Genomic DNA, 21,907 nt, shown 5'->3' with positions numbered 1-21,907 from the left:
AGATACCTTAATAGAAAATGACTCAAGTAAAAGTGAAAGTCACCCAGTAAAAAACTACCTGTGTAACAGTCTAAACGTATATGGTTTCGAGTATCAAAATAAAATTGTGATTGCAAAGATATACTTAAGTATCAAAAGTAAAAGTATAAATAATTTCAAATTACTTATATTAAACAAACAAATATATATATATATATATTTTACCACACCCACTTGCCCCACCCACTTGCCCCACCCACTTGCCCCACCCGCCCTTGGGAACTCACAGGTCATTGTCAGTGTTGGTGCGTGTCTTCTGCTGCCGCCGGCAGACCATGAAGACAGTGACGGCTATGGCGATGAGGAGCCCAGCGGCTACGACCCCACCCAGCACCCCCAAGACTCCTCCGGGAGGGCCTCGGGCCATCGGCTTCTCTGTGGAGGAGAGGAGAGAGTGATGATAGTTAGAACGAGAGAGCAGTTACAGTTCAGAACATCACCCGTGGCATAAAGGCTGATCGAAAGAAGAGGGAGGAGAGAGAGAGGGGGAAGAAAGAGGGGCAGAGAGAGAGAAGGGGCAGCGAGAGAGAGATGGAGTGAGAGAGAGAGAGAGAGAGCGAGAGAGAGAGAGAGAGAGGGAGCAAGAGAGAGAGAGGGGGGGCAGCGAGAGAGAGAGGGAGGCAGCGAGAGAGAGAGAGGCAGAGAGAGAGAGAGAGAGAGGGGCAGAGAGAGAGAGAACTAGAGAAACGATTTCTCATCAGAAAGAATTTGTGATTTGAATACCAACTTCAAGACCGCAGTTATAAGTTAAGTCTCTCCCCAGGCTAAAGGTAAGCTGTCCCGTAGTAAGAGAGAGAGACACCATAGTGTTAGTTACAGCCTATCTGGATTTCTACTACTCCATCATCCAACCACTCTGTAGACAACTATGCGTCTGACTGAAAAGCTAGTCTGCAAATATTGTTCCTTGCAACTCAAGATTTTTTAAACGCGTAAACCATTCATCACACACAAAACTATGAGCAAATCAAATCAAAATCAAATCAAATGTATTTATATAGCCCTTCGTACATCAGCTGATATCTCAAAGTGCTGTACAGAAACCCAGCCTAAAACCCCAAACAGCAAGCAATGCAGGTGTAGAAGCACGGTGGCTAGGAAAAACTCCCTAGAAAGGCCAAAACCTAGGAAGAAACCTAGAGAGGAACAAGGCTATGTGGGGTGGCCAGTCCTCTTCTGGCTGTGCCAGGTGGAGATTATAACAGAACATGGCCAAGATGTTCAAATGTTCATAAATGACCAGCATGGTCGAATAATAATAAGGCAGAACAGTTGAAACTGGAGCAGCAGCACAGTCAGGTGGAAGTTGAAACTGGAGCAGCAGCATGGCCAGGTGGACTGGGGACAGCAAGGAGTCATCATGTCAGGTAGTCCTGGGGCATGGTCCTACGGCTCAGGTCAGTTGAAACTGGAACAGCAGCATGGCCAGGTGGACTGGGGACAGCAAGGAGTCATCATGTCAGGTAGTCCTGGGGCATGGTCCTAGGGCTCAGGTCCTCCGAGAGAGAGAAAGAAAGAGAGAAGGAGAGGACACCCCCGGACAGGGCCAAACAGGAAGGATATAACCCCACCCACTTTGCCAAAGCACAGCCCCCACACCACTAGAGGAATATCTAGAGGGATATCTTCAACCACCAACTTACCATCCTGAGACAAGGCTGAGTATAGCCCACAAAGATCTCCGCCACGGCACAACCCAAAGGGGGGGGCGCCATCCCAGACAGGATGACCACAACAGTGAATCAACCCACTCAGGTGACGCACCCCCTCCAGGGACGGCATGAGAGAGCCCCAGCAAGCCAGTGACTCTGCCCCTGTAACAGGGTTAGAGGCACACACGCACGCATGTACACACACACGCACAGTATTGTCATTTATCGATGGCGGTTATTATATCGTTTAGGACCTTGAGCGTGGCTGAGGGGCACCCGTGACCAGCTCGGAAACCAGATTGCATAGTGGAGAAGGGACGGTGGGATTTGAAATGGTCCGTGATCTGTTTGTTAACTTGGCTTTTGAAGACCTTAGAAAGACAGGGTAGGATAGATATAGGTCTGTAGCAGGTTGGGTCTAGAGTGTCTCCCCTTTTGAAGACGGGGATGACAGCGGGAGCTTTCCAATCTTTAGGGATCTCAGACGATACGAAAGAGATGTTGAACAAGCTAGTAATAGGGGTAGCAACAATTGCGGCAGATCATTTTAGAAAGAGATTGTCAAGCCCACTTAGGCATCAACACTGTGACAGTCTTTTCCCATTGACTGCAATGTATTGACATAATCGTCAACCCTGTAATTCTCACCGCTTCCCATTGAACCCAATGTATTGAGAAAAACATCAACTACTGCGACACCTTTTTTTCAAAAACGTACCAGGATGACGTTTTCAGGCTGATAATGGGCTGTCTATACATCTTCTCTCTTCTGTTTCTAAGTAGATAGACTTGATTACATAAGTGTAGTGAAGACTCCAAACTCTTCACATAATGTGTTGAGGCCTATACTTCCCCCCTCCAACACTGTGTCTAGCTGTTCCCTGTTTAGTGCAAGACTTTTGACCAGAGCCCTATGGGCTGCATATAGTGCCGTACTCCACAGTCATGCACTAAACAGGGATTAGGGTACCATTTGGGACGCAATCACCGTCTCAAGATTATGGACACAGAGATACACAGAGACTTGATGGGCTCTTGTTGTTAAGTACACACAACACACAGTGGTCTCCAGATTGAGCCCTACAGAGAGAGACAAGATGGTAAAGTGTGTCAGTAGTTGTCCACGGAGAATGATTTGGGTGCCTTCGGAAAGATACAGTGCCTTCGGAAAGAATTCAGGCCCCTTGACTTTTTCCACATTATTCTAAAATGGATTAAGTACATAAAAATCCTCAGCAATCTACATACAGTACCCCGTAATGACAAAGCAAAAACAGATTTTTTGAAATTTTGACAACAAATTAATAAAAATATATATATCACATTTACATTAGTATTCAGACCCTTTACTCAGTACTTTGTTGAAGCACCTTTGGCAGCAACTACAGCCTTGTGTCTTCTCAGGTATGACGCTACAAGCTTGGAACACATGTATTTGGGAGTTTCTCCTATTCTTCTCTGCAGATCCTCTGAAACTCTGTCAGTTGGATGGGGAGCGTTGCTGCACAGCTATTTTCAGGTCTCTCCAGAGATAATAGATTTTGGTTCAAGTCCGAGCTCTGGCTGGGCCACTCAAGGACATTCAGAGACTTGTCCCAATGCCTCCTGCATTGTCTTGGCTGTGTGCTTAGGGTCGTTGTCCTGTTGGAAGGTGAACCTTTGCCCAGTCTGAGGTCCTGAGCGCTCTGGAGCAGGTTTTCATCAAGGATGTCTCTGTGCTTTGCTCCGTTTGTCTTTGCCTTTGACTAGACTCCCAGTACCTGCCGCTGAAAATCCCCACAGCATGATTCTGCCACCACCATGCTTCACCGTAGGGATGGTGCCAGGTTCCTCCAGACGTGACGCTTGGCATTCAGGCCAAAGAGTTCAATCTTGGTTTCATCAGACCAGAGAATTTTGTTTCTCATGATCTGAGATCCTTAAGGTGCCTTTTGGCAAACTCCAAGTGAGCTGTCATAAGCCTTTTACTGAGGAGTGGCTTCTGTCTGGCTACTTTACCATAAAGGCATGATTGATGGAGTGCTGCAGAGATGGTTGTCCTTATGGAAGGTTCTCCCATCTCCACAGAGGAACTCTGGAGCTCTATCAGAGTGACCATCGGGTTCTTGGTTAATACAGTGCCACTGTCATGGCCCGCTAACAAGGACTGCGCCCCTCTCTCCTTCCCATGGTCAATGTGAGTAAAACAGGTAGCCTAGTGGTTAGAGCGTTGGACTAGCAAACAAAAGGTTGCACGATCGAATCCCCGAGCTGACAAGGTAAAAATCTGTCATTCTGCCCATGAACGCAATTAACCCACTGACTTGCCTAGTTAAATAAAGGTTAAAAAAAAACATTTAAATGTCTTAACCCTCACAAGGCTGCTGGCCCAGATGGCATCCCTAGCCACATCCTCAGAGCATGTGCAGACCAGCTGGCTGGTGTGTTTACGGACATATTCAATCACTCCCTATCCCAGTCCCCACATGCTTCAAGATGGCCACCATTGTTCCTGTACCCAATGCAAAGATAACTGAACTAAATGACTACCGCTCTGTAGCACTCACTTCTGTCATCATGAAGTGCATTGAGAGACGAGTCAAGGATCATATCACCTCCACCTTACTGGCCACCCTAGACCCACTTCAGTTTGCATACAGGTCCACAGACTATGCAATCACCATCACACTGCCCTATCCCATCTGGACAAGAGGAATACCTACGTAAGAATGCTGTTCATTGACTACAGCTCAGCATTCAACACTGTAGGACCCTCCAAGCTCATCATCAAGCTGGAGACCCTGGGTCTCAACCCTGCCCTGTGCAACTGGGTCCTGGACTTTCTGACGAGCCGCCCCCTAGTGGTGAAGAGTTGCAAAGAAAAAGCCATATCTCAGACTGGCCAATAAAAAGAAAAGATTGAGATGGGCAAAAGAGCACAGACACCGGACAGAGGAACTCTGCCTAGATGGCCAGCATCCCGGAGTTGCCTCTTCACCATTGACATTTAGACTGGTGTTTTGCGGGTACTATTAAGTTCACTGCCAGGACTTGAGGACTTGTAATGAGTCTGTTTCTCAAACTAGACACTGGGGCATCCCACTCCTCTTTCTAGTCTGGTTAGAGACAGTTTGCGCTGTTCTGTGAAGGGAGTAGTACACAGTGTTGTATGAGATTTTCAATCCCAGCTATCACACTAGCCAATCCCATCTATCCCACTAGCCAACCCAAGCTATCCTACAAGCCACTCCCACCTATCCCACTAGCCAGTCCCGCAGCCCCCCCAGTCATGGTTACACTCAATAACCATGGTCCTCAATCCCAAGTCAATAACCACCGTCCTCAACCCCCCAATCAATAACCACAGTCCTCAACTCCCCCAGTCTTGGTCACAGTCAATAAACACAGTCCTCGACCCTCCCCCAGTCATGACCCCAGTCAATAACCACTCTCCTCAACCCCCAGTCAATAACCATGGTCCTCAGCCCCGCTCCCCAGTCATAATCTGAAGATGGTGCTAGCTAAAGCTATAACTGGCGAGTGTAGAGAGTATAGAGATATTGTTATCCACGTCGGCACCAACGATGTTAGGATGAAATAGTTAGAGGTCACCAAGCGCAACATAGCATCTGCGTGTTGTAACGGTTTTGACTTGAGGTTATTATTTATAGGGGTGCCAGGTAGGTTGTGCCTACCAGAGAAAACATTGGTTTCTCCTTTTAGTTTGGGTGGGAATGAGTCCCATCTTGTCCATCAAGTCTACACCAATACATAGGACTTATGTAAAAGTCAGGATGGAAATAAACTTTTCATAAACCCTTAAAACATTGGAAAGAACTTCAAAAATAACTATATTCTTTTGCGTGGGTTGTATTAGCAACAACAATGATTACACACACACACACATACATATATATAATAATATCACAATGAGTTCTGGTTCCTCCAGAAATGTCCTGTACCTCGGGCCTAAAAAGAGTCCAGCCCGGTAAAGGAGTTCAGTGAACTCAAGTGACTTTTGTCACGCAATGTTTGTCCATTCATTCCGTGTAGCGTAAACCCAGTATTAAACATACAATCAATATAACAATTATTTTACCACAGAACTTTAAAGCGTATCAACTCTTACTAAGTCCTCAACTACAACTAACTACATAAATCACAGTATACATCACATCAAAACAAATGAAATACCGTATACAAAAAGGTGGTAGTCAGTTGGTCAGTCAGAAAATCCAATCCGCCAATAGATCTCCAGCGGAGAAAGGCCTCGAAGAACGGAGAGGTGTAGTCCACGGACGCAAAGAGTGGATCCGATCCTGGGTAAACTCTCTTAGGCAACAAAACAAACAGAATAGAGAAGCTTCGGCACTGAGGGTTGAACACATCCTCCTTCACGTCTCCATCACAACCCCACTTTTGCGCAGCTGATGCTGGCTATTTAATTGGGAATTAAAGGGAAAGCGCCCTATTGGAAGGAGCTGCACTGAGACGGTTCAGAATAATTCAGGGCCGTCACAGTGTAAATCAGCTAGAAAGATGTGTCGGCATTGAGTAATTGTCTCTGGCCCCTCCTAGTTAGGGGGAGTGATGAGCTCTACAGCAGAGGCTCACAAGTCAATCGCTGGTTGAAAACTGTTTTCTGCCCCACCCAAAAGATAGAATTTGTAGATAATTGGCCCTCTTTCTGGGACTCACCCACAAATAGGACGAAGCCTGTCTTGTTGAGGAGTGACGGACTCCATCCTAGCTGGAGGGGTCATCTTATCTACGAACATAGACAGGGCTCTAACTCCCCTAGCTCCACAATGAAATAGGGTTCAGGCCAGGGAGCAGGCTGTTAGCCAGCCTGCCAGCTTAGTGGAGTCTGCCACTAGCACAGTCAGTGTAGTCAGCTCAGCTATCACCATTGAGACTGTGTCTGTGCCTCGACTTAGGTTGGGCAAAACTAAACATGGCAGTGTTCGCCTTAGTAATCTCACTAGAATGAAGACCTCCTCCATTCCTGCCATTACTGAAAGAGATCGTGATACCTCACATCTCAAAATATGGCTACTTAAAACGGTTTAATTTGATCCTGAGTGTAAGTTATTTCCCTGACATCTGGAATCAAGGACTCATAACCCCAATCTTTAAGAACGGAGACAAATTTGACCCTAACAATTACAGAGGCATTTGTGTGAACAGTAACCTGGGGAAGTTTTTCTGTGGTATTATAAATGTAAGAGTTCTAAACTTCCTTAATAAGCACAATGTCTTGAGTAAAAGCCAAATTGGATTCATACCAAAACATCACACAACTGATCATATTTACACCCTACACACCCTGATAGATAAACATGTCCACCAAAATAATACCAACATACACACTTGTTTCATCGACTTCCAAAAAGCATTTGATTCTATTTGGCGTACAGGACTGTTCTACAAAGTTTTTGAAAGTGGTGTAGCGGGTAAAACATATTACATCATTAAATCAATGTATACTGGCAATACGTGCAGCATTAAAATTGGTAAGAAAATAACAGAATTATTTAACCAGGGGCAGGGACTTCGCCAGGGTTGCAATCTGAGCCCTGCACTCTTCAATATTTACATTAAAACGAAGTGGCCACTATTCTAGAAAATCCTCAGCCCCTGGTGTTAGTCTCCACAATTCAGAATTTAAATGCCTACTCTTCGCAGATGACCTATGCCTGCTGTCACCCACAGCACATGGCCTACAGCAGAGCCTGAACCTGCTAGAGCAGAACTGCCAGACCTGGGCCCTGGCAGTAAACCCCAAAAATACTAAAATAATGATTTTCCACAGAAGATCTAGATCTCAGGGAATTAGACCAAAGTTCTCAATTGGTACAAAATATATAGAGTACTGTACACACTACAATTACTTAGGTTTAAAAATAAGCTCAACTGGACACCTTAATGAGGCAGTGATTGAACTAAGAGAGAAAGCACGCAGGGCATTCTACGCCATTAAAAAGCTAATTGAAATTGAAATACCTATTAAAATTTGGCTAAAACTAATTGAATATGTCATTGAACCAATTGCACTTTATGGCAGCGAGTTGTGGGGTCCACTTGCAAAACAAGATTTCATCAAATGGAACAAACACCCCATTGAAACCCTGCACCCCAGAGTCCCCTCATCCAGCTGGTCCTGGGGCTGAGTTCACAAACCTATTCTACTAACACACTGAAGCCTCAGGACCAGAACATCCAATCAATCAGAATAAACCAAATTACAACACAGTCAAAACAAAACTACATTGCTTATTGGGAAACACAAGCACAAACACAAAGCAAAATGCAGTGTTATCTGGCTCTAAATCGACAGTACACCGTGGCTAAATATTTGACCATGGTTACTGAAAACCTTAGAAAAACCTTGACAAAGTACAGGCTCAGTGAGCACAGCCTTGCCATGGAGAATGGTAGACACAGGAAAACCTGGCTCCCTGTAGGGGAAAGGCTGTGCAACCACTGCACCACAGCAGAACCTGAGAAGGATCTGCATTTCCTGACAACATGTCAAAAATATAAAACAATTAGAGAGTGTCATTTTCCCATATTTGAAACCCTTATTCAAGGTTTCAAAGAGCTCTCTGATGAGGATAGGCTACCCGTCCTGTTGGGGTAGGACGCAGAGAGATATGGGTTGGCAGCGCACTACATTGCTGCCTGCCATAAGTTGAGGGACAGTGTCTGACAGACCAATCAACCTGCACATGTACTCTATTGTATGCTTATTGTTATTGTTGAATGTATGGTTATTTTGACCCCTGGTTATTGTTGTCCCGTTGATCATTTTAATTCTCATTTTTATCTATTTTATATTGTAAATATCCAAAATAAGCTTTGGCAATATGTACATTGTTATGTCATTCCAATAAAGCGAATTGAATTTAATTGAATTGAGAGAGAGAGAGAGAGAGAGAGAGAGAGAGAGAGAGAGAGAGAGAGAGAGAAAGGGAGAGGGCGAGAGAGCGATGGGTAAGACTATGCCCACTCCCCAGACAAGCAAAATTTCACAGGCAGGCTGCAGCAACGCAGGGCTTAAATGGAAACAGGTTGTATTCACCAGGGCCTCAAGGCCAGCTACTCTAACCCTGCCAACACACACTGTTATATTACCCATGCTGCTTACTCATTCAATGCCATCTTCCATGCTGGGGCCTAGCATGGTTCAGCAAACACTGGCATGGGGTAAGAAATTTACAACAGAATGATGTCACACACACTCTGTCTATACACTCACACTCACACACAGACTCATATATACACACAGTCCCTCTCTCCTCTTACCTTTCCTTGGCCTCTATTTCTTACATCTCTTAGAGAAAATGACAATTTTCATGATAATTCTTTATGCACTGACTTTACTGAACTCATTGTTGCTGGGTGAGTACATCTGACAATGTGCTCTCCTGTCCATTAGACATTTTTTCTGCGGGAACTCACTATTTTTCACTCAATGTATTTGTGGCATGACGTGAACAGCACAAACTTATGTCACTACCAAAGTCTAATGGCTTTAAATGACTGTTTTGTATTGTCTGGAAATTCGCTTGCGGTAGGTCTCTTAAAAAAGAGAAGCCGTACAAGGTTATTAAACAGAGGTACCAAGTTATTCTTCTGTTGTTGACATCAGGTAATGTGCAAACCTAACACTGGCCCTGATATGCAATGTCTCCAAACCCCTGATCAGAAATCTAGATCTGGTTTTGGTATTTTTCATTTAAACTTATGCAGCCTGTTGTCAAAAATTGATAGGGTTAGGATTTGGGCTAAATCAACTGATTGTGCTTTCTGAAACCTGGCTCAGCAAGTCTGTTCTTGATAATATATAAATATGATATTTGTATAAATGGTTACAATGTGTATCGCACTGATCGAGTTAAGAAAGGTGTGGGTGTGGCTATATATGTAAAGACTAAATTCCCTGTAAGTGTGGTAAAGTCTGAAACTATTTGGAAACAGTTGGAATTTCTTGCTTTGAATCTTCAAGCTTCAAATGGTCTCTCTATAACTGTGATTGGCTGTTATAGACCCCCCTCTGCTCTCTATAACTGTGATTGGCTGTTATAGACCCCCCTCTGCTCTCTATAACTATGATTGGCTGTTATAGACCCCCTCTGCTCTCTATAACTGTGATTGGCTGTTATAGACCCCCTCTGCTCTCTATAACTGTGATTGGCTGTTATAGACCCCCTCTGCTCTCTATAACTGTGATTGGCTGTTATAGACCCCCTCTGCTCTCTATAACTGTGATTGGCTGTTATAGACCCCCTCTGCTCTCTATAACTATGATTGGCTGTTATAGACCCCCTCTGCTCTCTATAACTATGATTGGCTGTTATAGACCCCCCTCTGCTCTCTATAACTGTGATTGGCTGTTATAGACCCCCATCTGCTCTCTATAACTGTGATTGGATGTTATAGACCCCCTCTGCCCTCGGTGATGCATTTTCTTCTCTGTTGAACCTTATGTCTAAACTTCTTTACAGTGAAATGATCTTGATTGGTCAACATCTTAAGTTGTTGGATAAAGCCGGTGTCTGATCATTTTAAAATGTTTTGTAATTCTATGAATCTTACCCAGTTGATTAACTCACCCACTCGCCCAAATCTCAAATGTGCAGAAAAAATCTACCCTGATTGATTTGATATTGGCAAATGTTCCACATAAATATTTTGCGGTTGGTGTTTTTTGTAATGATTTAAGTGACCATTGTGCTGTTGTTGCTGTTAGAAATACTAAGGTTCCTAAGACAAACCCACATTTTATTTGTAAGAGAAATTTGAATAGTTCTAATTGAGCAGGCTTTCTTTCACGATTAGTTTTATTTTGACTGGAGCAGATTGATTTGATTCCTGATGTGAGAAACTGCCTGGAAATTCTTTCATGATGATTTTTCCCAAATAGTAAACAAACATGCCCCATTCCGCAGGTTCAGGGTTAAAGGGCGAGATAACCCATGGTTTTCTTCTGAGCTGTCTTGTATTATTCATGACCGTAATCTAACCTGGGCTGAAGCAAGGAAATCATGTTCTGATGCTGATTGGCTTATTTTAAGGCATTTATGAAACAAGTGTTCTTCTCTTCTCAGGAAGGCAAAATGAACCAGTGAGAGCTCGTCAAACTTTTAGCTTTTTGTCATTCTCAGTGCAGGTGGTACATAAAGCCCTGAAATCCTTAGATCAGAGAAAGCCTGCAGGTCCTCATCTTTTGGATCCCTGCTTTTTAAATCTGGCAGCTGATTTCATAGCTGAACCACTTACATCTCTGTCCAATCTAACCCTGGAATGTAATGAAATTCCAAAGATCTGGATTTGTCCTACCACTTTTAAAAGGGGGAGATCCAACTCTTTCAAATAATTATAGGCCAATCTCAAAGCTGTCACCCCTGTCAAAATATACTTGAAACCTTTATTAGTGAACAGCTAAAATAGTTTTTATATACTAACTCAAATTTATCAATGTACCAATCGGGCTTCAGGAAGAAGCATAGCACAATTACAGCAGCCATGAAGGTTTTAAATAATATCACTGAATCCCTTGACAAAAAACAGCACTGTGTCTCACTTTTTATTGATCTCTCTAAGGCTTTTGATACAGTTGATCATGCTATACTGAGTGTCATGCCCTGACCTTAGAGAGCCTTTTTATTCTCTATTTGGTAAGGTCAGGGTGTGATTAGGGTGGGCAATCTATGTTGTATTTTCTATGTTGGCCTGGTATGTTTTCCAATCAGAGGCAGCTGTCTATCATGGTCTCTGATTGGGGACCATACTTAGGCAACCTTTTTCCCACCTTAGAATGTGGGATCTTGTTTTTGTATAATTGCTGTGTAGCCTGCAGTTTTGTATTTTCTTGTTTATCGGGGTTCATTTTAATAAAAGTAAGATGTTGGCCTACAACGCTGCACCTTGGTCTCCTCAAACGACTATTTGTCTGTAATGGTGTGCCCCCAGGCTCTGTACTTGGTCCCCTCTTTCTTATTCACTATTTATATAAATAATTTAGACAAAAATGTGCAAAAATCACAACTTCACTTTTATGCTGATGATACTGTTATTTATTGTTGTGCCTCGTCTCTCACAAAAGTTTTCCAGAACTAGCAAACTGCTTTTTATACTGTTCAACATACCTTGTGTCAATTGAAGCTTATCCTCAATACTCAATCAATGGTTCATTTTCTTCCCCTAATGTGTTAAACTGTGGAATACCGCAGGGCAGCTGCCTTGGGCCACTTCTCTACTTAATATACACCAACGACCTTCCCTATGCCTTGGTTGAAACTCAAGCTACTATATTTGCAGATGATACTACAATTTATGCAGCAAGACAATCGGTTTAACAGGTACAGCAAGCTTTGCAAGGAGATTTGGAGATTATCAGGAAATGGGTTTGCCAAAACAAACTTGCTTTAAACACCGAGAAAACCAAAGTTATGTTGGTCTGTTCAACTAGGAGAAGGCCAAAACAGCATGGGATACAATTAAGTATGGGAGGAGTACAAATTGAAGAAGTGGCAGAAACCAAACTACTGGGAGTGCAGCTAGACAACTGCTTATCTTGGTCATCTCAAAGAACTAATCTATGTAAAAAAAAAACATATTAAAACAGCATGCATAATCAGAAGGATAGCTAAATATTTACCAGGGAAAATCCTTCAGCAAATAACACAGGCATTGGTTGAGAGTCAGGTGAACTATTGTTCGGTGGTCTGGGGAAATGCATCATCTAGTGAAGTTAGGAGGCTGCAGAATGCACAGAATAAAGCAGCAAGGATTGTTTTAAGGCGGAGATATGGTTCTTCTGTTGCAGTTCTTGGTTGGTCATCAATCGACAAGATAATTGAAAAAAACATGCTTATCTTATTTTATAATATACATCATTTAAAACGGCCAAGTTCTATTCACAGTGGTATTCAGTTGGTAAGAGACAGACATTCCGTAAATAATAGGAATAGATTGTCCACCATCTATGCGTTATCCAGACAGAAAAAAGAAATGGGCAAAAGAACATTTCGATTTAGAGCAATAAAGAAATTGAATAAATTAACTGAGCAAACTAGAAACCTTTCAATATATAAGTTTAAACATTATTTAAAAACAATTTAAATATAGTATATAGAAATGTTGTGGGACTATAGTAGATGAAGAATCAATATTTTAAATTTTTTAATTTTTAGATTGAGTATTTATTGGGTCATTATGCTAGTGTATTATGTATGTTTGTAATAGTGTGTTATATGTGAAAGTGTGTTTGTATTATCAATTGTATTTTAATGTTAAGGACTCTTGGAAGATTAGTCCAAATGGGGACTAAAAGAGATCCTAATAAAATCCTATCAAATCAAATACTGACAAAACTAAACGAATGTTGTTTTCTAAAGCACGAAATAGACCTCTGAACCTTTCACCTATTCCTACCTGTCAGGGCAATGAGATTGAGACTGTTATCTCATATAAATATTTTGGAATTTCAATTGATGACGGACGTTTTTTTTTATTGCATATTCAACAACTTAGAAAAAATTTGAAGCTGAAGTTGGGATTTTTATTTTAGGAATACGGCCTGTGTTTCTTTTGAAGCCAGAAGGAGGCTAGTATCAGCTACATTTATGCTTATACTAGACTATGGAGATATTTTATATTTGAATGCTTCCGCTCAGTGTTTGAGATCAATTGACACCCTTTACCATGGAGCTTTGAGATTTATTTTAAACTGCAAAACCCTTACACACCACTGCACTTTGTATACCAGGGTTGGCTGGCCTATACTTTTATTTACAAAGCCATTTTGGGTTTACTACCATTTTATTTGGGCATTTTTATTGTTCAGAAATGTGGTGGGTACACTCTTCGTTCACAGGATTTATCCTGCTAACTGTTCCAAATGTCAGAACTGAATTTGGTAAAAGGGTTTTTATGTACTCTGCGCCATCGGCTTGGAATGCCTTACAAAATACTTTTAAACTGGAAGAACTTTGGAGTTCCCGATTGATGTTTTTAAATCATTGATGAATGATTTTGAGGCTGATTCCCTGACCTGTCAATGTATTTAAATATATATTTTATGATTTTGTTATACTCTTGTGAATTCTATGTTTTTTTACTAGATTACCTGTAGTTTTTCTTGTTGTTGTCTGTAAATGTGTAATGACTTTGTGCTGCCTATCTTGGCAAGGACGCTCTTGAAAAATAGATTTCAAATCTCAATGAGCCCTTCCTCGTTAAATAAAGGTTAAATAAATAAATACATATGTTCACTCTGAGAATAGGAGAGAAGAGAGTCATGATATAGTACGGTTTTATAGAGTTCTAGAGTTGTTTATAGAGTTCTAGTTATAATTATGATCACTTCACGACAGTGAAACCTGGAGCTGTTGGCTTCCTTCCTTGCCATCAGGTGTTTTAAATGATGTCTTCTCCATGAGGCCTCTTACACGCTCCAGCCATCCTGGGGAGGTTTCATTGGACAGATTGGGAGTCTGGCTACCAACCCATGTCAGCCAGCATCATGCCAGGATCATGCCAACCAGAAACCATTGATAGTCCAAGACAGACACCTGTTCCAGAGACCACAGCCACAGTCATGCCACTAAACTGCAATGGTCTACAAATAATAAATAGGCCGATAGACAGGAGGATAGTAGATAAATAACTCCACATAGTTTTCCAAATGGGGAAAATGCAGTAAAATGTCATTTTAAGCAATTTCTTCCATTTTTATATCCTGTTTTGTTATCCTGTTTTACATCCTGTTTTTATACCCTCCTTTAATATTGTGTTTTATATCCTGTTTTTTATATTGTTTTACATCCTGCTTTTAAACCCTGTTTTTATGTAATATTTTTACATCCTGTTTTTAAATCCTGTTTTTATATCCTGTTTTTAATATATTATTTTTACACAACATTTTTATAAACTGTATATTGCTTTTATAATAATTTCATATACTGTTTTTAATCCAGTTTTTATATCCACCTTTTATATCCACCTTTTATATCCTGTTTCATCTCCTGTTTTATATCGTGTTTTTATATAATGCATTTATAACCAGTATTTATATCCTGTTTTTATATAATGCATTTATAACCAGTATTTATATCCTGTTTTTATATAATGCATTTATAACCAGTATTTATATCCTGTTTTTATATAATGCATTTATAACCAGTATTTATATCCTGTTTTTATATAATGCATTTATAACCAGTATTTATATCCTGTTTTTATATAATGCATTTATAACCAGTATTTATATCCTGTTTTTATATAATGCATTTATAACCAGTTTTTATATCCTGTTTTAATATGCTGTCTTTACAATCTGTTTTAATATGCTGTCTTTACAATCTGATTTAATATGCTGTCTTTACAATCTGATTTAATATGCTGTCTTTACAATCTGTTTTAATATGCTGTCTTTACAATCTGTTTTAATATGCTGTCTTTACAATCTGTTTTAATATGCTGTCTTTACAATCTGTTTTTATCCTGTTTCAATACACTGTTATCATATTTTTTTAAATTTTATTTCACCTTTATTTAACCAGGTAGGCTAGTTGAGAACAAGTTCTCATTTGCAACTGCCACCTGGCCAAGATAAAGCATAGCAGTGTGAACAGACAACACAGAGTTACACATGGAGTAAACAATTAACAAGTCAATAACACAGTAGAGAAAAAAAGGGGAGTCTATATATTGTGTGCAAAAGGCATGAGGAGGTAGGCGAATAATTACAATTTTGCAGATTAACACTGGAGTGATAAATGATCAGATGGTCATGTACAGGTAGAGATATTGGTGTGCAAAAGAGCAGAAAAGTAAATAAATGAAAACAGTATGGGGATGAGGTAGGTAAAAATGGGTGGGCTATTTACCGATAGACTATGTACAGCTGCAGCGATTGGTTAGCTGCTCAGATAGCAGATGTTTGAAGTTGGTGAGGGAGATAAAAGTCTCCAACTTCAGCGATTTTTGCAATTCGTTCCAGTCACAGGCAGCAGAGAACTGGAACGAAAGGCGGCCAAATGAGGTGTTGGCTTTAGGGATGATCAGTGAGATACACCTGCTGGAGCGCGTGCTACGGGTGGGTGTTGCCATCGTGACCAGTGAACTGAGATAAGGCGGAGCTTTACCTAGCATGGACTTGTAGATGACCTGGAGCCAGTGGGTCAGTATCCTGTTTTAATAAACTGTTTTTATAAACTGCTTTTAAAAACTGTTTTTATATCCTGTTTTTATATCCTATTTTTATATCCTGTTTTAAAATATTGCTTTTACACACTCTCGTGTCTTTACTATCATTAAATTGAAGACTTAGTTTTATCAAAGATTCTCTGTAATTAGTATTACGCGATCAAACTGATTAATCATGTAACCATAATTAACTAGGAAGTCGGGGCACCAAGGAAAATATTCAGATTACAAAGTTATCATTTCCTAAAATAGCTTTTCAATATTTTCATATCTGATCCATAGTCTTCTGATTAATGAATGATTTACTTTACCTCACGTTAGTCTCATTCCAAACATCGTAAATTGTTGGTTATCTGCACGAAACCAGTCTTCACCAAGTCTTCACCATGAGTCACCCATACATCAATTGTCTTAAATCATTTATTTATTACAAACTAAGTAATTCACAGAAATGCATAAACAAACAAGGTAAATATGGTTACAAGAAATGATAGGGGAATGTGCCCTAGTGGGCTGAACCGGCATCGCGGCTTGGTGGACAAAAGGGGGAGTCAGCTGAGAAGTCACTACAGAGTGGTAATTATAACAATTGAAATGCTAATCCTTTGCTCATGAACGCTCACTCATTCGGGAACAATTGCAATCAATATATATATTTACGCTCAGTGTGTCGTCTTGATCGCTGTTGAAAAGTTTGTTTCTGTTGGAGAGATTTGTCCTCTCTCTCTCGCTCTCTCTCTCTTGGTTAGAGGGGATAGTTCAGAGTGACATTCATTCATTTGTTATAGAATGGGTGTTTCGGTGGTTGTCGTTCTTCGCGTTCAATGATACCGAATTCCTAGCTGCTGACTAGTAATTAATATCAAAGACTTATTCTGTCTGTATCGATAGTCTAAGAGTTTAACCACGTGGTATGGTTAAAAGATTCAGCAATTGTCTGCAACCTTCGTCCCCTCCTAATGGAGGAAAACATGGTCTGGTGATAATTTCTCAAAGTTGGGTTTATTCGGATTTGCAGAAAAGGGCTGTCCCAGGACGTCTGACCCTAACTGGGCTCAGGGTCCTCTGATTTAGTTAAATTAAAAAAGGGAATTGGAGTTTCCTTCATTAAACAGTCGAAAATCACATTGTAAAATTGTGTAAACAGTATCATACTCACTCATTCATCTTATACAGCAATTAGATGTAAACCTCATATCTGAGGCTATTATATAAACAGTGTTATGGTAATGTGGCCACACCGTCTACCATGAGCTTCCCCAAGTTGTAACAAACGGACCAGTTCGTAGCTGGATTCTTCACCGATATTTTATACTTTCTCCGGAACATGAAATTTGTTCAGACCTCAAGTTCTGTGAGATGGAAGAAATTCCTTTGTTCTCTATGAAAATTCACTCTGTCTCTTATACTGTGTGGCCATGAGGCAGGTGTTCTCCTCAGGAATTTACGACCTCTCTCTGACCACAGCCGCCTAGTGGAAGGAGGCAGGGGGGGACAGGGAGAGGGGGATAGGGCTTGCTGAACCCAAAGAGGGCAACGTCATGACAAGACCCAAATCTATCCTACCCTGACTTTCTGAGGTCTTCGAAAGCCAAGTTAACAATCAGATCACCGACCATTTTTAATCCCAAAGTACCTTCTCTGCAATGCAATCTGGTTTCCGAACTGGTCATGGGTGCACCTCAGCCACGCTCAAGGTCCTAAACGATATCATAACCTCCATCGATAAGAGACAATAATGTGCAGCTGTATTCATAGACCTGGCCAAGGCTTTCAACTCTGTCAATCACATCATTTTTATCGGCAGACTCAGCAGCCTTGGTTTCTCAAATGACTGCCTCGTCTGGTTCACCAACAACTTCTCAGGCAGAGTTCAGTGTGTCAAATCGGAGGGCCTGTTGTCCGGACTTCTGGCAGTCTCTATGGGGGTGCCACAGGGTTCAATTCTCGGGCTGACACTTTTCTCTGTATACATCAATGATGTTGCTCTTGCTGCTGGTGATTCTCTGATCCACCTCTACGCAAACGACACCATTAAGTAGACTTCTGGCCCTTCTTCGGACACTGTGTTAACTAACCTTCAGACATGCTTCAATGCCATAACACTCTCCTTCCGTGGCCTCCAACTGCTCTGAAATGCAAGTAAAACTAAATACATGCTCTTCAACCGATCACTACCAGCACCTGCCCGCCCATCCAGAATCACTACTCTGGACGGCTCTGACTTAGAATATGTGGACATCTTCAAATACCTTTGTGTCTGGTTATACTGTAAACTCTCCTTCCAGACTAACAGTAAGCATCTCCAATCCAAAAATACATCTGGAATCAGCTTCCTATTTTGCAACATAGCATCCTTCACTCATGCTGCCAAACATACCCTCGTAAATCTGACCATCCTCCCGATCCTTGACTTCGGCGATGTCATTTACAAAATAGCCTCCAACCCTCCACTCGGTAAATTGGATGCAGTCTGTCACAGTGCCATCTGTTTTGCCACCAAAGCCCCATATACTACCCACCACTGCGACCTGTATGCTCTCGTTGGCTGGGCCTCACTTCGTAGTCGTCACCAAACCCACTGACTCCAGGTCAACTATAAGTCTTTGCTAGGTAAAGCCCTGCCTTATCTCAGCTCACTGGTCACCATAACAGCACCCACCCGTAGCACGTGCTCCAGCAGGTATATTTCACTGGTCACCCCCAAAGCCAATTCCTACTTTGGCCGCCTTTCCTTCCAGTTCTCTGCTGCCAATGACTACAACAAATTGCAAAAATCACTGAAGCTTGAGACTCATATCTCACTCATTAACTTTAAGCACCAGCTGTCAGAGCAGCTCACAGATAACTGCACCTGTACTTAGCCCATCTGTAAATTGCCCATCCAACTACCTCATCCCCATACTGTTATTAGAAATGTTTTGCTCCTTTTGCAGCCCAGTATCTCTACTTGAAATATTCATCTTCTGCACATCTATCACACCAGTTTTTAATTATTTCACCACCACGGCCTATTGATTGCCTTACTTCCCTCATCTTACCCCATTTTGCACACACTGTATATAGACTTTTTCCCTATTGTGTTATTGACTGTATGTTTGTTAATTCCATGTGTACCTCTTAGTTGTTTGTGTCACACTGCTTTGCTTTATCTTGGCCAGGTCACAGTTGTAAATGAGAACTTGTTCTCAACTAGCCTACCTGGTGAAATAAATGTGAATTTTTTTCAATTACCATACCGTTTTTGTATCCTGTTTTCAATTCCTTTTTAAATAAATGTTTTCATATCTAGAATGTATATCCATATACTGTTTTTATATACTGTTTTTATAAACAGTTTTTTTTATCCTGTTTTTAAATCCAGTTTTTATATCCCAGTTTTAATATCCTGTTTTAATATACTGTTTTCATATACTGTCTTTATAATCTGTTTTAATATCCTGTTTTATAAACTGTTTTAATTTCCAGTTTTTATATCCTGTTTATTTCCAGGTTTTATATCCTGCTTTGATATCACATTTTTATATCCAGTTTTTGTATCCTGTTTTAATATACTGTTTTAATATCCTGTTTTAATATACTGTTTTAATATCCTGTTTTAATATACTGTTTTATAAACTGTTTTAGCTTAACAAATTCTTCAGGATTGGTGGGTCCCCTGCGGGACAATTGAACTAACTAAGCTAATGCGATTAACATGAGGTTGTAAGTAACAAGAACATTTCCCAGGACATAGACATATCTGATATGGGCAGGAAGCTTAGATTATTGTTAATCTAACTGCACTGTCGAATTTACAGTAGCTATTACAGTGAAAGAATACCATGCTATTGTTTGAGGAAAGTGTACAGTTTTGAACATGAAACATTTTTAAAAAACAAATTAGGCACATTTTGGCAGTTTTGATATAACATTTTGAACAGAAATCCAATGATTCATTGGATCAGTCTAACAGTTTGCACATACACTGCTGCCATCTTGTGGCCAAATTCTAAATTGCACCTAATACATTATAACGTTTCTCTTGCATTTCAAATACAATGGTACAAAAAAATACATTTTTGTCTTTGTATTATCCGTTACCAGATCTAATGTGTTATATTCTCCTACATTCCTTTCACATTTCCACAAACTTAAAAGTGTTTCCTTTCAAATGGTACTAATAATATGCTTATCCTTGCTTGAGGGCCTGAGCTTTTTTTTAAATGGCGCCGGAAGAAATGGCAGCAGTTTTACTGGCGCCCAATCAATTCTGCTATTATGTTTTTTTTCTCGCGTTATTTGTAACTTATTTTGTACATAATGTTTCTGCAACCGTATCTTATGGCAGAAAAGAGAATCTGGATATCAGGACAGCGATCACTCACCTCGGATTAGGCTAAGATTTTTTTCTACAACAAGGACAACGCACAAGACATTCTCCAAACACCCCACAGGGCTGACATCCCAGTTATTTGCTAGAGGAAGCGATGCAGGCACAGATGAGCCGGATGAGGAGGTACAGGTACAGAAGAGCCGGATGCCTGGTCAGGACCCGGAGAAGGCGACTGGGAAGCTGCCGTTACCGTCAATAATACTCGCCAAAGTGCAATCATGAATTAGACGAGGTCCGATCACGAATATCCTACCAACGGGACATCAAAAACTGTAATATCCTATGTTTCACGGAATCATGGCTGAATGACGACATGGATATTCAGCTAGAGGGATACACGCTGCACCGACAAGATAGAACAGCACACTCCGGTAAGACGATGGGGGTTGGTCTGTGCATATTTGTAAACAACAGCTGGTGCACAAAATCTAAGGAAGTCTCTAGATTATGCTCGCCTTAAGTAGAGTATATTGTGATAAATTGCAGGCCACACTACTTGCCTAGAGAGTTTTCAGCCATACTTTTCGTGGCTGTTTATTTACCACCACAGACAGATGCTGGCACTAACACCGCACTCAGTCAGCTGTATAAGGAAATAAGCAAACAGGAAACCACTCACCCGGAAACTTAAATCAGTTCTACCAAATTTCTATCAACGTGTTAAATGTAAAACCAGACGGAAAAAAATTCTAGATCACATGTACTCCACACACAGAGACGTGTACAAAGCTCTCCCTTGCCCTCCATTTGGCAAATCCGACAACAACTAGCATGAAGCACCAGTGACTCGGTCTATAAAAAAGTGGTCAGAGGAAGCAAATGCTAAACTACAGGACTGTTTTGCTATCACAGACTGGAACATGTTCCGGGAGTCATCCGATGGCATTGGGGAGTACACCACATCAGTCACTGGCTTTATTAATAAGTGCATTGAGGACGTCGTCCCTACAGTGACTGTACGTAATTACCCCCCTAACCAGAAGCCATGGATTACAGGCAACATTTGCACTAAGCTAAAGGGTAGAGCTGCCGCTTTCAAGGTGCGGGACTCTAACCCGGAAGCGTATAAGAAATCCTATGCCCTGCGACGAACCATCAAACAGGCAAAGCGTCAATACAGGGTTAAGATTGAATCATACTACACCAGCTCCGACGCTCATCTTATGTGGCAGGGCTTGTAAACTATTACAGACTACAAAGGGAAGCACAGCCGCGAGCTGGCCAGTGACACAAGCCTACCAGATGAGCTAAATCACTTCTATGCTTGCTTCAAGGCAAGCAACACTGAGGCATGCATGACAGCATTAGATGTTCCGGACGACTGTGTGATCACGCAAGACCTTTAAACAGGCCAACATACACAAGGCTGCGGGGCCAGACAGATTACCAGGACGTGTGCTCCAGGCATGTGCTGACCAACTGGCAGGTGACTTCACTGACATTTTCAACATGTCCCTGATTGAGTCTGTAACATCAACACCATTATCCCAGAAACCCTCGACCCACTCCAATTTGCCTACCGCCCAAACAGATCCATAGATGATGCATTCTCTATTGCACTCCACACTGCCCTTTCCCACGTGGACAAAAGGAACACTTATTTGAGAATGCTATTCATTGACTACAGCTCAGCATTCTACACCATAGT

The 21,907-nt window shown here is 41.3% G+C and overlaps 1 protein-coding gene across 1 annotated transcript in view; it reads right to left on the bottom strand.

Annotated features, from left to right (window-relative positions):
* Positions 1-412, bottom strand: part of LOC112237564 (nectin-2-like) — a 68,282-nt gene extending 67,870 nt beyond the window's left edge. The window contains exon 1 of the mRNA XM_024406176.2: positions 267-412. Within this exon, the coding sequence (XP_024261944.1) occupies positions 267-406 (140 nt within the window). The 5' untranslated portion in view covers positions 407-412. The remainder of the gene's footprint in view (positions 1-266) is intronic.
* Positions 413-21,907: the final 21,495 nt, after the last annotated feature.

This window comes from Oncorhynchus tshawytscha, linkage group LG13 (genome assembly GCF_018296145.1).
Source record: "Oncorhynchus tshawytscha isolate Ot180627B linkage group LG13, Otsh_v2.0, whole genome shotgun sequence".
Classification (NCBI taxonomy): Eukaryota; Metazoa; Chordata; class Actinopteri; order Salmoniformes; family Salmonidae; genus Oncorhynchus; species Oncorhynchus tshawytscha.
The sequence above is the reverse complement of the archived record's forward strand: the minus strand, read 5'-3'. Positions and strand labels throughout refer to the sequence as shown.